General features: G+C 48.7%; 8 protein-coding genes across 8 annotated transcripts; 7 read left to right on the forward strand and 1 right to left on the reverse strand.

Moving 5' to 3' along the window:
- The first annotated feature begins 183 nt into the window (after positions 1-183).
- Positions 184-1,054, forward strand: LOC120904933 (trypsin-5-like). The gene is given in 2 exon segments (XM_040315440.1): positions 184-603; positions 605-1,054. Coding segments are annotated over 2 exon segments (735 nt in total). The 5' UTR covers positions 184-211; the 3' UTR covers positions 948-1,054.
- Positions 1,055-2,031: 977 nt separating this feature from the next.
- LOC120904928 (trypsin-4) lies at positions 2,032-2,973 on the forward strand. The gene has a single exon (XM_040315436.1). The coding sequence runs from the start codon at positions 2,066-2,068 to the stop codon at positions 2,891-2,893; it is 828 nt and encodes a 275-aa protein (XP_040171370.1). The 5' UTR covers positions 2,032-2,065; the 3' UTR covers positions 2,894-2,973.
- A 653-nt stretch (positions 2,974-3,626) lies between these two features.
- Positions 3,627-4,532, reverse strand: LOC120904931 (trypsin-7). Its single transcript, XM_040315439.1, has one exon. It carries the CDS (start codon positions 4,497-4,499, stop codon positions 3,696-3,698), a length of 804 nt encoding a protein of 267 aa, XP_040171373.1. The 5' UTR covers positions 4,500-4,532; the 3' UTR covers positions 3,627-3,695.
- A 482-nt stretch (positions 4,533-5,014) lies between these two features.
- Positions 5,015-5,962, forward strand: LOC120904929 (trypsin-3). The gene has a single exon (XM_040315437.1). It carries the CDS (start codon positions 5,053-5,055, stop codon positions 5,878-5,880), a length of 828 nt encoding a protein of 275 aa, XP_040171371.1. The 5' UTR covers positions 5,015-5,052; the 3' UTR covers positions 5,881-5,962.
- A 1,078-nt stretch (positions 5,963-7,040) lies between these two features.
- LOC120904927 (trypsin-2) lies at positions 7,041-8,049 on the forward strand. The gene has a single exon (XM_040315435.1). It carries the CDS (start codon positions 7,144-7,146, stop codon positions 7,975-7,977), a length of 834 nt encoding a protein of 277 aa, XP_040171369.1. The 5' UTR covers positions 7,041-7,143; the 3' UTR covers positions 7,978-8,049.
- Positions 8,050-9,093: 1,044 nt separating this feature from the next.
- LOC120905069 (trypsin-1) lies at positions 9,094-9,918 on the forward strand. The gene has a single exon (XM_040315739.1). It carries the CDS (start codon positions 9,094-9,096, stop codon positions 9,916-9,918), a length of 825 nt encoding a protein of 274 aa, XP_040171673.1.
- Positions 9,919-10,351: 433 nt separating this feature from the next.
- Positions 10,352-14,328, forward strand: LOC120904925 (leucine--tRNA ligase, cytoplasmic). Its single transcript, XM_040315432.1, has 3 exons — positions 10,352-10,480; positions 10,585-13,948; positions 14,020-14,328. Exons 1-3 carry the CDS (start codon positions 10,466-10,468, stop codon positions 14,226-14,228), a joined length of 3,588 nt encoding a protein of 1,195 aa, XP_040171366.1. The 5' UTR covers positions 10,352-10,465; the 3' UTR covers positions 14,229-14,328.
- A 327-nt stretch (positions 14,329-14,655) lies between these two features.
- LOC120904934 (thioredoxin-like protein 4A) lies at positions 14,656-15,410 on the forward strand. Its single transcript, XM_040315441.1, has 2 exons — positions 14,656-14,859; positions 14,967-15,410. The coding sequence occupies exons 1-2, from the start codon at positions 14,782-14,784 to the stop codon at positions 15,315-15,317; spliced, it is 429 nt and encodes a 142-aa protein (XP_040171375.1). The 5' UTR covers positions 14,656-14,781; the 3' UTR covers positions 15,318-15,410.
- Positions 15,411-15,442: the final 32 nt, after the last annotated feature.

Raw genomic sequence — 15,442 nt, forward strand, 5'->3', positions numbered from 1 at the left:
CGAAGAATTGAGAACTACCCTTCAGCTCTAACGCATCAAAACAATATCGATCATCGATTCTAGTGGATTGCGCTACTGGTTTCACGTGGAGCATTGTGCAAATCTTTGTTTAGTTTCCTTATCATTTAATCACATCAGATTAACAATTTCCAATCTATCATCCACTATATATTGTTTATGATTTCTCACCATCAGAAGTACAATTGACACGATGTCGATCAAGTTTACAACCCTGCTGGCCGTTCTAATCGCACTACTCGCCTGTGCACGGGCACAAGCAGAGCGACGCCATAAACTTACACGTCCAGTGCACAGATTCGCCCCGAATCGACCATACCTGGCTGGCAAACGGATTGTCGGTGGATTTGTGATCAATATCTCTGATGCACCCTATCAGGTTTCACTACAGTACGACGACGATCATAACTGTGGAGGCTCTATCCTGAGTAGCAAGTGGATCCTAACCGCAGCACACTGCATCAACAATAACGCACCCTCGAAGCCAACCGTGCGCGTAGGATCGTCCGAACATGCATCCGGCGGAACGGTCGTACGTGTAGCTCGTATTGTGCCTCATCCTATGCATGGTAGCAAGAACAACTACGCAAGACATTGCACTGCGATGCCCTGGCTGGGGTTTGACACTGAGTGATGCCGATTCGAACGATGTTCTACGAGCAACAAACGTACCGACCGTTAACCAGCAGGAATGTAACAAAGCCTACCAGTCCATGTACGGTGGCATTACGGATCAAATGTTTTGTGCGGGGTACAAACAGGGCGGTCAAGATACGTGTCGACAAGATTCGGGCGGTCCGTTCGTTGCTGAGGGTAAGCTGATCGGCGTCATTTCTTGGGGCCACGAATGCGCTCTGGCAGGCTATCCGGGGGTGTACGCACGTGTGGCAAGTGCGCGTGACTGGATTCGTGCGACTAGTGGAGTGTAGATTTTCCTAGAACCGATATCTCTTGAATAACAATTTATTAATTAAATGAAACTTATTGAACTAATTAAACGAAAATTATTGAACGATAAACACAATGCAACCCGATATCAATAAAATACCAAAACCAATATTTTCTAAAATAAGATTATTAGTTCAACTATTCATTTTTCATTCATTCAAGAAAGAAATTAAGCCAAAGGTAACAAGCAAAGGTCGGACTACAAGCTCTAAGAATGGTTCGTTACGAGATAGCAAAGATAACTCATCCGACGACATAACAAAGATAACTCGTATAAGTCTGTATGTGAACAATGCTTTAATGGATATTTCTGACGAATTGCCCTAAATGGGAAAAATGTAACGTATGACTGGACCAGGCAACGTATCGATTTCATAGCTAAAAATTTCCTCTTCATTAAGGACTCTACCTTTCGCAACCTTTTTAATGGGTTGCATCCTACATTTTAATGTACGTGTTGCGTACAAATATAATCATGACCAGTACTATTTCATGACACTCATAGCCAGAAAAAATCAATTTTTTTACTGTCGGTCTCAAGTATCAGGTACAAGACACGTGGATTCCATTTTTGGATCATCCTTTCTTCAGTAATTTCAAGAGAAAAATAGTTCAATATAGTAAACTGTTTGTCTGTCATCAAAAAACCGTATAGGAAAATAATTAATAATCTTAAATTGAATAAATATTTCACAACAATAATTACCCTAAACTTCATGCTTATCAGGTACTACCGCTGAAAACGTGACGTTGTTACAAAAACAACGCACTTGTACTATTTATAACGCTCGAGGCTTAAGTGTCCTTTCCAAACATGAATGGATGGGTTTCTCCACCATAACTTAGAACCATTTGAATCGATCAGTGAAGTGGGATTATGATGAGCGTAGTACAGTTATGATTCAACACACTTAAGCACAATGCGAAGAAAACAGCGAGAAAATCCCTAATCTTCAAAATTCACGTGCTGTCAAGAACGATCATTCATGATCTTATCAGTTAATCCAGCTGAATCACAAACTTGTAGAAAATCAGAATCAATCGTATCATATATATAGAGAACTATTTCTCCCCAGAAGTCATACGAGTATCGGACACGATGTCGAACAAGATTACAATCCTTCTGGCTGTTCTGCTTGCGGCGGTGGCTTGTGCCCAGGCACACGCTTCACACCAACGGCGAGTTCCCTATCCCCTGCCCCGATTCCTGCCTCGGCCCCATCACACCGTTAGCAATCATCGGATTGTGGGTGGATTCGAGATCGATGTCGCTGAAACTCCGTATCAAGTGTCTCTCCAGCGCTCCAAACGCCACATCTGCGGTGGTTCCGTTCTGTCCGGCAAGTGGATCCTAACGGCTGCCCACTGCACTGACGGTTCGCAACCTGAAAGCTTGACCGTGCGTCTGGGATCATCGCGCCACGCGTCGGGCGGAAGTGTTATCCACGTTGCGCGCATCGTGCAGCATCCGGACTATGATCAGGAAACGATCGACTACGACTACTCCCTGCTGGAGCTGGAAAGTGTTCTTACCTTCAGCAATAAGGTGCAGCCGATCGCACTCCCGGAGCAGGATGAAGCGGTGGAGGATGGCATCATGACGATCGTGTCTGGCTGGGGCAGCACCAAGAGCGCCATCGAGTCCAACGCCATTCTGCGGGCTGCCAACGTACCGACCGTGAGCCAGGATGAGTGCAACCAGGCCTATCACAAATCTGAAGGAATCACCGAGCGTATGCTGTGTGCCGGATACCAGCAGGGTGGAAAGGACGCTTGCCAGGGAGACTCCGGTGGTCCGCTGGTTGCTGAAGACAAGCTGATCGGTGTCGTTTCGTGGGGTGCCGGATGTGCTCAGCCAGGCTATCCGGGAGTCTATGCGCGTGTTGCTGTCGTTCGCGACTGGATTCGTGAGACCTGTGGAGTTTAAGGCAGATGTTCGGAGTGGTACTACCTTGTTGTCATAATCAAATGAGTGAATTAATAAAACTCAACTATTTAACCTGAAAATTGAGCTATGTTTTTGACTAATGAAGTTTTACTTCTATATCTGGGAAGAGAAACTGTTGTTTATCATAATTAAACCAAAAAAAAACAATCGTATTGCGTCATAAAATATAGTATAACTTTAAAAATACTAGTCAACAATATGAATAAAATAATAATAATAATAAATAATAATAATAATAATAATAATAATAATAATAATAATAATAATAATAATAATAATAATAATAATATGATTGATTAGACTAGGTGGAATAAGACATATCACAGTCATATTTCAGTCTAATAATAAACATATCAATTACTGAACCACGAATTCGGATTTATCGGATTTAATTTAATTTAAGTTATAACACAACAGATTGACTGATTTATTAGGTTCATACTGTGTGATTATACACAGTACACAGCTCAATTGAGAAAGGATTTTTTCCTGTGACTGACGGCTAGATAGCTTTAAAATTAAAAAATCTTTTCATTGCTTCTGGCATCATTTCCAACAAGTATAAAATATTAGAAAGATCTACAACATTTTCTTACACCTAAGCAAACTTCTAAGCAATATTACTGATCTGTATAACTGATGTGTCTTAGGGAGCTAATAATTCAACTGTTCATTTACATTAAAACAAGGTGCCATACGAAAAAACTTATTATTTCGTTTATCACATTCATACTATTTATTATGCTTAATTTCAGTTCAGTCGAGTCCGACTGACAACATTTTACACGCCACTGATCTCGCGCACCCAGTTGCGGACGATCGCAACACGCGCATAGACTCCCGGATAGCCTGGCTGAGCACATCCCGCGCCCCACGAAACCACGCCGATCAGCTTGCCATCAGCAACCAGCGGACCACCGGAGTCTCCCTGGCAAGCGTCCTTTCCACCCTGCTGGTATCCGGCGCACAGCATACGATCGGTGATAGCGTCGTTCGAGTATGCCTCGCGACATTCCTCCTGGCTCACGGTCGGTACGTTGGCAGCTCGCAGAATGGCGTTGGACTCGGTGGCGCTCTTGGTACTGCCCCACCCTGAGACAATGGTCATGGTTCCGGCATCCACTGCTTCATCCTGCTCCGGGAGTGCCACCGGTTGAACCACATCGCTGAAAGTAAGCTCTGACTCCAGCTCCAGAAGCGCGTAGTCGTAGTCGGTGTTATATTCGTTGTACTTCGGGTGCTGGACGATGTGTGCCACGTTTACAACGGTGCCACTAGAGGCGTGTCGCGATGATCCGAGCCGGACGGTGAGGGTGAACGCCTGCAGACCATCAGTACAGTGAGCGGCAGTCAGGACCCACTTACTGTTCAGGACAGATCCTCCACACCGATGGCTATTTATGTATTGGAGCGATACCTGATACGGAGTATCGGACACATTGATCTCGAACCCACCGACGATACGATGGCCGCTACCGTACGGCGAACGTGGCTGTACCAGCGGATGGCGTCGCGATGGTTGTGCCCGTGCACATGCCACCACCGCGATCAGAACAGTCAGAAGGATTGCGATCTTGTTGGACATCGTGTCTAATACTCGTATGGCTGTTGGAGAGGTAAAGTTCTCTATTTATATGCAATGTGAACCTTAGATCGACTTAGACAGGATTAATTGATAGAACTAACAATTATGATTCGAACGGCGTAATTGATGCGGTAGTTTAATCTCAAGAAGACAGAATTGGAATATAATTCAAAACATATCAGCACCTCTTCCATAGAATAAAAGCGTCAACGAAATCCTCGTGCTTTCTCTATCAAGTACGCTTTCCACGTCATGACTCTCAACCTCTCAACTAGATCATATCTGAAGTGACCAGGGATTTTAGAGCACGAGCGAGTAATTTTACAAACTAGCCACTATGAAGTGGAAGATTTCCACTAGCTCAAGCACCCTCAGCCAAACATAATAGTAAACAATTTTATAGCGTACTACACACGTTGTAGTATCGAAGATTAACAACTCTGACGTAGCACAACGTGCGATCAACAGCTGACAATACTATCGATTCATCTTCTCTAATCATATATAAACTGGAGCATTACATTCGATGGATCATACGAGTATCTGATAGACGATGATGTCGAACAAGATTGCAATCCTCCTGGCAGTGCTGGTTGTGGCGGTGGCTTGTGCACAAGCACGAGTCGCACAACAACATCGGTCCGTTCAAGCCCTGCCAAGATTCCTGCCGCGACCCCACTACGATGTAGGCCATCGTATTGTCGGTGGATTCGAGATCGACGTGTCTGAAACTCCGTATCAGGTGTCGCTGCAGTACTTCAACAGCCATCGGTGCGGTGGATCTGTGCTGAACAGTAAGTGGATCCTAACTGCCGCTCACTGCACAGTGAACCTGCAGCCTAGCAGCCTTGCAGTACGGCTAGGATCATCGCGACACGCGTCTGGAGGAACCGTTGTGCGAGTTGCCCGTGTACTCGAGCACCCGAACTACGATGATAGCACTATCGATTACGATTTCTCCCTGATGGAACTGGAGTCCGAGCTTACCTTCAGCGATGTGGTTCAACCTGTCAGTCTTCCAGAGCAGGATGAAGCCGTGGAGGATGGAACCATGACGATCGTGTCTGGCTGGGGCAACACCCAGAGTGCTGCCGAGTCTAACGCCATTCTGCGTGCGGCTAACGTACCGACTGTCAATCAGAAGGAATGTACCATCGCCTACAGTTCTTCGGGAGGAATCACAGAACGTATGCTGTGCGCCGGATACAAGCGCGGTGGAAAGGATGCTTGCCAGGGAGACTCCGGTGGTCCGCTCGTTGTCGATGGCAAACTGGTCGGTGTTGTTTCGTGGGGCTTTGGCTGTGCTATGCCCGGATACCCGGGAGTGTACGCGCGCGTGGCTGTCGTCCGCGATTGGGTTCGTGAGAACAGTGGAGCCTAAATCGTACACCGAACGTAGAACGGTTTCGCATTACTAGACTGAACAGAAATAAAGTATTACAACTTGTAAAATTGAAATGATATATTTTGGTGTGTTAACATGACCCGTGAAAGCAATGGTTGAAGATTTAAATACATCCGAAAAAGTCCCATAATTTAGAGTCATACTTACATACCTATTTTTCCACAACAACTTTTTGTGGTCTTGTTCTGCTCCAGGAGTGTGGAATGATGGAATGCGATCGTATTTAATGATGGAAATTCCTCCACGCCATCTTGTCATCTCATCATGGGTTTATCACATACCTTCTGGCCTTATGACGACCTTAAAGGATTTTACACATTCAGATCGTCCGACATAACATACAAACGCTTAAACATGCCATTATACACTCTGATTCTTCGAACAATATAGGGTAATTAAAAAGGTATGACTTTAATTTAATCATGAGTCAGATGCTATCACAATTAATAGTTCATAATCTATATACAAGATCATAAGCCTTGTATGGAGTGTCCCCCGTAGCGAGGGACTATCCGACTGCGTGGTACTAAATAAGTCTCGAAAGCCTGTATAGGTCGTTATGCCAGAAAGGAGAAGAAGATCCTAAAACTATACTCTTTAGATTTTGGCGTAAATTATCTACCTGATCATCATGTGTGGGCCAATACAATACTACTAGACATAATTAAACAATGCACTCAGATAGCTAATTGTCACTACGGAAGGGAGAAGGTTCAGATGGGCGTTGAACCCTATCCGACCTTGCAGGAGAGACGATATGCCTATCTTATAGATCGTGCCTTTCAGAAACATACAAAACAGTAATAACATATGGCTATCGCAAAAACGCATCTGATTTGCCTTATCAAAGCTTGATAATACGTCACATCATTGTTGTTCAGACTATTATCTGAAGTACTCATAGGACATGCGGATCTTCCCCATACTTAAGTACTCATGAGACGTACAACCCTGGTTGGATCATTGTATGAGACAACAATGACAACAATGATCCAACCCAGCTGCATTTCAAACGATTCCGGATTCTGAAGCACATTCCACAGAGAGAAATTAATATTTTAAGAACATCCTCTTAATAGCTCATTGGGTTGAACAATCTAATGCAAGACGTGTAATGCTATCAGTATTTGATAGTACTATCAAATAATCTAGTTAATTCGCTAGTTACAAAAATAGCACCGCTGCATAGTATTTAAGGCGTCGATTTTCCTTCCAACAATCATACGAGTGCCTGACAAGATGTCGAACAAGATTGCAATCCTCCTGCTGGCTGTTCTGGTTGCGGTGGTCGCTTGTGCGCAAGCACAACCATCCGGGCGGCATCACTTGGTCCATCCGCTGCTGCCCAGATTCCTGCCTCGGCTTCATCGCGACAGCAACGGTCATCGCGTCGTCGGTGGATTCCAGATCGACGTGTCGGATGCTCCGTATCAGGTGTCCCTGCAATACTTCAACAGCCACCGTTGCGGCGGCTCCGTGCTGGACAACAAGTGGGTCCTAACTGCTGCCCACTGCACCCAGGGTTTGGATCCCAGCAGCCTCGCCGTGCGCCTGGGCTCATCGGAACACGCTACTGGAGGTACTCTTGTCGGAGTACTGCGCACTGTCGAGCACCCGCAGTACGATGGTAACACAATCGACTACGACTTCTCACTGATGGAGCTGGAGACTGAGCTTACCTTCAGCGATGCGGTGCAACCGGTCGAACTTCCAGAGCATGAGGAACCTGTCGAGCCAGGAACCATGGCCACCGTGTCCGGCTGGGGCAATACTCAGAGTGCGGTCGAGTCTAGCGATTTCCTGCGTGCTGCCAACGTACCGACCGTGAGCCATGAAGATTGTAGCGATGCCTACATGTGGTTCGGAGAAATCACCGATCGTATGCTGTGTGCCGGATACCAGCAGGGTGGAAAGGACGCCTGCCAGGGAGATTCCGGCGGTCCGCTGGTTGCTGATGGCAAGCTGGTCGGTGTGGTCTCGTGGGGCTATGGATGCGCTCAGCCAGGATATCCAGGTGTATATGGACGCGTAGCCAGCGTTCGTGACTGGGTGCGGGAAAACAGTGGAGTGTAAATCATGGGCAAATGGAAACATACGAATACGGACAAAAATGAATAAATAAACAAGAACTGCATAATAATGAAATGATCTTTTTGATACAAAGAAATTGAGAGATAAATAGCACTTACAAGGAAAGAACATAGGAACGTTTCTCGAGCATAGGTAGTCGTGTGAGCTTGCACCAAAGAATTGGATATCTGATAAACGTGGTAGCATGAGTCTCGTAGATCAAATGATGTCAGAATATTCCATTCATCTTGGTTCTTCTTCGCAACAGCTGTAGTACGTCTTAACTATTAATAAACATGGCATTGATTATCTATGGACTGGAGAGTCAGTCTTACGTATAAGAGGTAGGGTCATGTTTCGGAGCTTGAACCCATAACGGGCGTGGTGTCGTGTCGCACAAGTTAGCAAATTTACCACGGATTCGCTCGTTCTGCTTTAACTTAAATTTAATGAACAGAAATTCATCATATTTAATATCCAATACCATCAGAGGCCGATCTTCCTATGGCTAAACGATCTCTTGGAGGATCCATGGATGGAACCAGGTACTGGAAATCCCTTCCATTCCGTTAAAAGCCTCCCACTTTAGCCTGGAACTGTTCAAACCTGGCGCACGACCATTCGAGAGAGGCTTGTGCTTTCAGAAAAAAAACCCGCAATGCCGACAATAATCCCTTTGTTCTATTGCGTCTAATCCTAAAAGTAAACATGTAGGATGACTAAAGTTGTCCAAAATAGTGGAGATCCCGACAAGACACGGGATTATTGCCACCAAGTGCCTGATAGTGGTCAGACATCCTATATTTGCACTACACGATAAACACTCTTCAAGTGCCTTTTCAGGTGCGTCGGAGGGTTTTCTGTCCATCCTCAGTTACGGGCGTCTTATACGATAGCCGATGTTAAGTGGAGAGATTGTACCGTAGTGTTATCGTGTTCATATTAAGTACACCATTGAACCGAGAAATTGTCTGAGTGGGTTCGGACGATCAGCAATTGATATCGCTATCAATTAATACCGCCGAACGGGACAAGTTCACTGCCACGGAACCTGGACTGACCGCACTGTATATATAGTTGGCATCTACATTCCCATCGATCATACGAGTGCCGGACACGATGTCGAACAAGATTGCAATCCTCCTGGCTGTGCTGGTTGCGGTAGTTGCCTGCGCGGAGGCGCAGGCCAACCAGCGCCATCGGCTTGTAAGACCGAGCCCGAGTTTCTCCCCGCGACCCCGGTACGCCGTTGGCCAACGCATCGTCGGTGGGTTCGAGATCGACGTGTCGGATGCGCCGTATCAGGTGTCGCTCCAGTACAACAAGCGCCACAACTGCGGTGGTTCCGTCCTGTCCAGCAAGTGGGTGCTTACGGCCGCTCACTGCACCGCCGGTGCCTCGACCTCCAGCTTGACCGTGCGCCTGGGAACATCGCGTCACGCTTCGGGCGGAACCGTGGTTCGTGTTGCTCGCGTCGTGCAGCATCCCAAATACGATAGCAGCAGCATCGATTTCGACTACTCCCTGCTGGAGCTGGAAGATGAACTTACCTTCAGCGATGCAGTGCAGCCGGTTGGTCTGCCGAAACAGGACGAAACGGTGAAGGATGGAACCATGACGACTGTGTCTGGCTGGGGCAACACCCAGAGTGCCGCCGAATCCAATGCCGTTCTGCGGGCTGCCAACGTGCCGACCGTTAACCAGAAGGAGTGCAACAAAGCCTACAGTGACTTCGGAGGTGTCACCGATCGTATGCTGTGTGCCGGATACCAGCAGGGCGGAAAGGACGCTTGCCAGGGAGACTCCGGTGGTCCGCTGGTTGCTGATGGCAAGCTGGTCGGTGTGGTTTCATGGGGCTACGGTTGCGCTCAGGCCGGTTATCCGGGAGTGTACTCGCGCGTTGCAGTCGTCCGCGACTGGGTACGCGAGAACAGTGGAGTATAAATCGGTTCTCGGCTACAAAACAGTACTGGACTTTGGAATCAAACGAATGCAATCGCTACAGCAGAACAAATAAAAGAACATTAATTAAAACGCATAACAGATGGGTTAAAATGAATTAAATAAGGAGAAAAGTAATTCCTACTAGATAATTTACTATCACGCGAAAGGATGACCAGTCTTCACTACGGCAAGTTGGGAATCGAAATTCTGTCATCGTTGCAGGTGCCAACACATCTTCAGATTAGACATTTTTACATTTATCCAGGCGTAAAGAAACATGATTTAATTATTAATTTGTATTTTTGGCTCCTATGAAGACAAAAATAAAACACTACAAAAATTAACTTCTTCAAATTCACTTCCACGAATATTCCGTCCCGTTCCGCCAGTTCCATTCGAGCTCGACAATTTCGCTGTCAGCGCCAACTGCTCGACTAGCTGTCAAAGTTTGCTTACGTTTTATTCCATGTGGGCCGGCGCCGCGGCGACAGTGTAGAAAAATAACTCGCGCGACACACACAATACGGACCCGCAAAGCGGCATACGGATGGCAACGACAATGGTGAGTAATGGTGCACACAATGCGCTCCCGCCACACTGCATGATGCAATGGGCTGCATTCCGATCGTAATAATTTATGCGTACCATCCCCATTCCATGCGTTAGGCGAACGAACGGAAGGGAACGTTCAAGGTGGAGTACCTGCAGAAAATCGAACGCGAAATCCAGGAACGCTGGCAGCGGGACAAAGTGTACGATGTGGACGCACCGAAGGAACCGCGCAAGGCGGACGATGAAAAGTTCCTGGTCACCTTCCCCTACCCGTACATGAACGGACGGCTCCACCTGGGGCATGCGTTTTCCCTGTCGAAGGCGGAGTTTGCCGTGCGCTACCATCGGCTCAAGGGAAAGAAGGTGCTGTTTCCGCTCGGTTTCCACTGTACCGGCATGCCGATAAAGGCGTGTGCCGACAAGCTGAAGCGCGAGATTGAGCTGTACGGCTGTCCACCGGTGTTTCCGCGCGAGGAAGCGCTGGCGGTGGTGGAAAAGCCGGAAGATCGCGACGTAGTGCCGAAGGATAAGAGCAAGGGCAAGAAGAGCAAAGCGACGGCAAAGGCCGGCACTGCCAAGTTCCAGTGGCAAATCATGCAGAGTCTCGGGCTGACCGACGACGAGATTGCCAAGTTTGCCAACACGGACCACTGGTTGGATTACTTCCCTCCGCTGGCCATCCGCGATCTGAAGGAGCTCGGTGCGCACATCGACTGGCGGCGTACGTTCATCACGACCGATGCGAACCCGTTCTACGATTCGTTCGTCCGCTGGCAGTTCAATCATCTGAAGGCGCGCGGGAAGATTATGTACGGAAAGCGGCATACGATCTTCTCGCCGAAGGACGGACAGCCGTGCATGGATCACGACCGTTCGTCGGGGGAGGGCGTTGGACCGCAGGAGTACACGCTGGTTAAGATGAAGGTAACGGGGAAGATGCCGTCGAAGCTGGCGAGCGTAGCAGGCAAGCGGCCGGTCTATCTGGTGTGCGGTACGCTCCGTCCGGAAACCATGTACGGACAGACGAACTGTTGGGTCCATCCGGACATCAAGTACATCGCGTTCGAGACGGCCAAGCAGGAGGTTTGGGTGTGTACGCGGCGAGCTGCGCGTAACATGTCCTACCAAGGGTTTACCCCGGTCGAGGGCGAGATCAAGGAGCTGGCCGAACTGGTCGGACAGGACATTATGGGGCTGCAGCTGTCAGCGCCGCTCACCTCGAACAAGGTCATCTACGCGCTGCCCATGCTGTCGATCAAGGAAGACAAGGGAACGGGCATCGTAACGTCCGTGCCGTCCGATTCGCCGGACGATTACGCCGCACTGGTGGATCTGCAGAAGAAGCAACCGTTCCGGGAGAAGTATGGCATTACGGACGAAATGGTGCTGCCGTACCAACCGATCCCGATCATCGATGTGCCCGGTTTGGGCAATCTGTGTGCGGTGTACGCGTACGACAAGTTCAAGATCCAGAGCCAGAACGATCGCGAAAAGCTGACCGAGGCGAAGGAGCTGGTCTACCTGAAAGGGTTCTACGACGGCGTGATGCTGGTCGGCGAGCACAAGGGCAAGAAGGTGCAGGACGTGAAGAAGGATCTGAAGCAGTATCTGGTCGATCGGAACGAGGCGGACGTGTACTACGAGCCGGAGAAAACGATCATGTCACGCTCCGGGGACGTTTGTGTGGTGGCACTGTGCAACCAGTGGTACCTGAACTACGGCGAAGCGGTGTGGCAGAAGCAAACGACCGAGCATCTCCGCACGATGGAACTGTTCCACGAGGAGGTGTCGCGCAACTTCGAGCACTGTCTGGACTGGCTGCACGAGTACGCCTGCTCTCGTACGTACGGGCTCGGTACGAAGCTGCCGTGGGACCAGCAGTGGCTCATCGAATCGCTGTCCGATTCCACCATCTACATGGCGTTCTATACCGTCGCCCATCTGCTGCAGGCCGGTTCGTTCCGGGGGGAGAAACCCAGCCCGCTTGGCATTACCGCCGAAGACATGACGCCGGAGGTGTGGGATTACATCTTCTTCGCCGACGCGAAACCACCGGCCAAGAGCCGCGTGAAGCGAGATGCTTGGGAGCAGCTCAAGCGTGAGTTCAACTTCTGGTATCCGGTGGATCTGCGCGTGTCCGGCAAAGATCTGATCCAGAACCATCTGACGTTCTTCCTGTACAATCACGTCGCGATCTGGCCGAAAGATGCTTCCAAGTGGCCGAAGGGTGTCCGCTGTAACGGCCATCTGCTGCTCAATTCGGCAAAAATGTCCAAATCGGACGGCAACTTCCTGACGCTGTACGAATCAATCGCCAAGTTCAGTGCGGACGGTACGCGGCTCTGTCTGGCGGACGCGGGCGACAGCATTGAAGATGCGAACTTTGTCGTAACGAACGCGGACGCTGGCATTCTGCGGCTGTACACGTTCATCGAGTGGGTGAAGGAAACGCTCGCCTCGAAACCGCTGCTGCGCAAGGGCCCGCAAGATGCTTCCATCAACGATCAGGTGTTTTCGAGCGAAATGAACCTGCTGACGAAGCAGACGGACGAGCACTACCGGAAGATGCTGTTCAAGGAGGCGCTGCGCACGGGCTTCTTCGAGTTCCAGACGGCACGCGACAAGTACCGCGAGCTGTGCGGATCGAACGGTATGCATGCCAGCCTGGTGATGGAGTTTATCCAGCGACAGGCGTTGCTGATTGCACCCATCTGTCCGCACGTAGCCGAACACATCTGGTGCGATCTGCTCGGCAACAAGACGTCCATCCTGCACGCTGCCTGGCCGGCGGTGGGGCCGATCGATGAGCAGAAAATCAAATGCTCGGAATATCTGATGGAAGCGGCCCACTCGTTCCGGCTGGCGCTGAAGAACGCCACCCAGCAGAAGGCCGGTGGTGGTAAGGGCGCGTCGAACAAGGCGCTTGTCGCGAAACCGAGCGATGGTACGATCTGGGTGGCGAAAACGTTCCCTCCGTGGCAATCGTGCGTGCTGGACACGATGCGCGAGCTGTACGAGCGGCAGGGCGATGGCAAGCTGCCCGACAACAAGATCATTGCGACCGAGCTGGGCAAGAAGGAGCTGCTGAAGAAGTACATGAAGCGCGTGATGCCGTTCGCACAGATGGTGCGCGAGCGCGTGGAAGCTGTCGGTGGACCGGGCAAGCAGGCGATGGACGTAACGCTCGACTTTGACGAGCGTGAGGTGCTGGGGCTGAATGCGGAGTATCTGCGCAATACGCTCGAGCTGGATACGCTGACGGTGCGGTACACCGACGAACCGGACGCGCCGGAGAAGATGCGCGAAGAGGTGCGGCCGGGTGTGCCGTTTATCGTGTTTACGGTGAAGCCGTTCGTGACGGTCACGCTGGAGAATCCGGTCGAACGGTCGGGACTGTTTACGGTCACGATGAACCTGTCCGATGGCGATACGAGCAAAACGCTCAAGGAGAAGCTTGCTAAGCAAATCGGCTTTAAAGGTGAGTGTTTGGAGGAGATAGAGTTTGATTTGAATAGAAACTAACAATAAATCGTTTATCGTTCATTGTAGCGGATCTGTCAGCGCTGGAAATTATGCGCTACGAGGACCCGGTAATGGGACCGCGCAGCCTTCCCACGTTCCAGGACTACCGGTCGGGCAAGGTTACCATCGAGGAGGGTGAATTTAAGGTCGAACCGGAAAAGAAACAAGTGCTGCTTAGCAATGGCAGTTTCAAGGACCTGAACATTGGCACGAGCTTCATCTACGTTATCAATTGATGGTAAATCGGCGTCGGGGGTGATGATGACGGCTCGCTTTAATTTATCATGAATTACACATGAAATACATGCACATGAAACAGTTTTCTTTAAAAGAAATCAAACGAATGCTTCTTTCTGTTGCACGAATCGTGTGAGAAGAACCCTGCAAAGGTAACTGCTCGATTGTGCGCATCCAATACATGAACCTTCCTCTGCTCGAATGAGGCAACCCGGGATTTTTCGCACAAAATATGTGAAGGAAGTGTTTTTAAAAGGAAAATTGAATCGTTTTAGTATCATTTTTAAGAATCTTAGAATAACACACGTTTTTTACTGCAAATTGTGTAGTTATTTTTTTAAATTTAATTATTTATAGATCTTTTTTTCGCTTTGTCCTATCTGCTTATGAAAAGTCGCATACTGTTCATCTGTCAACCGGGAATTGTCATTGTTTGTTTACGTTCTGCAGCACACAGTTTGTTGTTACTTTTCTGCTGCGGTTTTTACAATCTTTCTGCACAAATAAAGTGAAATATCTTCGTGGAAAACAGCTTAAAACACACAATTCAAGATGTCTTACATGTTAGCACATTTGCACAATGGATGGCAGGTGGATCAAGCCATCCTGTCGGAGGAGGACCGAGTTGTGGTAAGTGGTGGCGCAAGCCTTTTTCTAGAAAATTCGGTCACGCCGAACCTTTCGTTTTCCCCTAGTGAGCCTACCATTGAACTTTCGCATGTTTTTCTTTCCATTAGGTCATTCGATTCGGTCACGATTGGGACCCGACCTGCATGAAGATGGACGAGGTGCTGTACAACATTGCGGAGAAGGTGAAAAACTTTGCGGTAATCTATCTGGTCGACATAACGGCGGTGCCGGACTTTAACAAGATGTACGAGTTGTACGATCCCTGCACGGTGATGTTCTTCTTCCGCAACAAGCACATCATGATCGATCTGGGGACGGGTAATAACAACAAAATCAACTGGCCGCTGGAGGACAAGCAGGAGATGATCGACATCGTCGAGACGGTTTATCGAGGGGCACGCAAGGGCCGTGGTTTGGTGGTGTCGCCAAAGGATTACTCCACCAAGTATCGTTACTAGAGGGGGGAGTGCTGGTGTGTTGAGGTGTGTCCATGTGCATAAGGTACTGATTGTAATAAGATTAATTTTAAAGTATTAACTGAGCAGAGTGAACGAACGAAATGATTATTTAGATTTCATCCGAA

The sequence above is a fragment of the Anopheles arabiensis genome, chromosome 3 (assembly GCF_016920715.1).
Source record: "Anopheles arabiensis isolate DONGOLA chromosome 3, AaraD3, whole genome shotgun sequence".
NCBI classification, from domain to species: Eukaryota; Metazoa; Arthropoda; class Insecta; order Diptera; family Culicidae; genus Anopheles; species Anopheles arabiensis.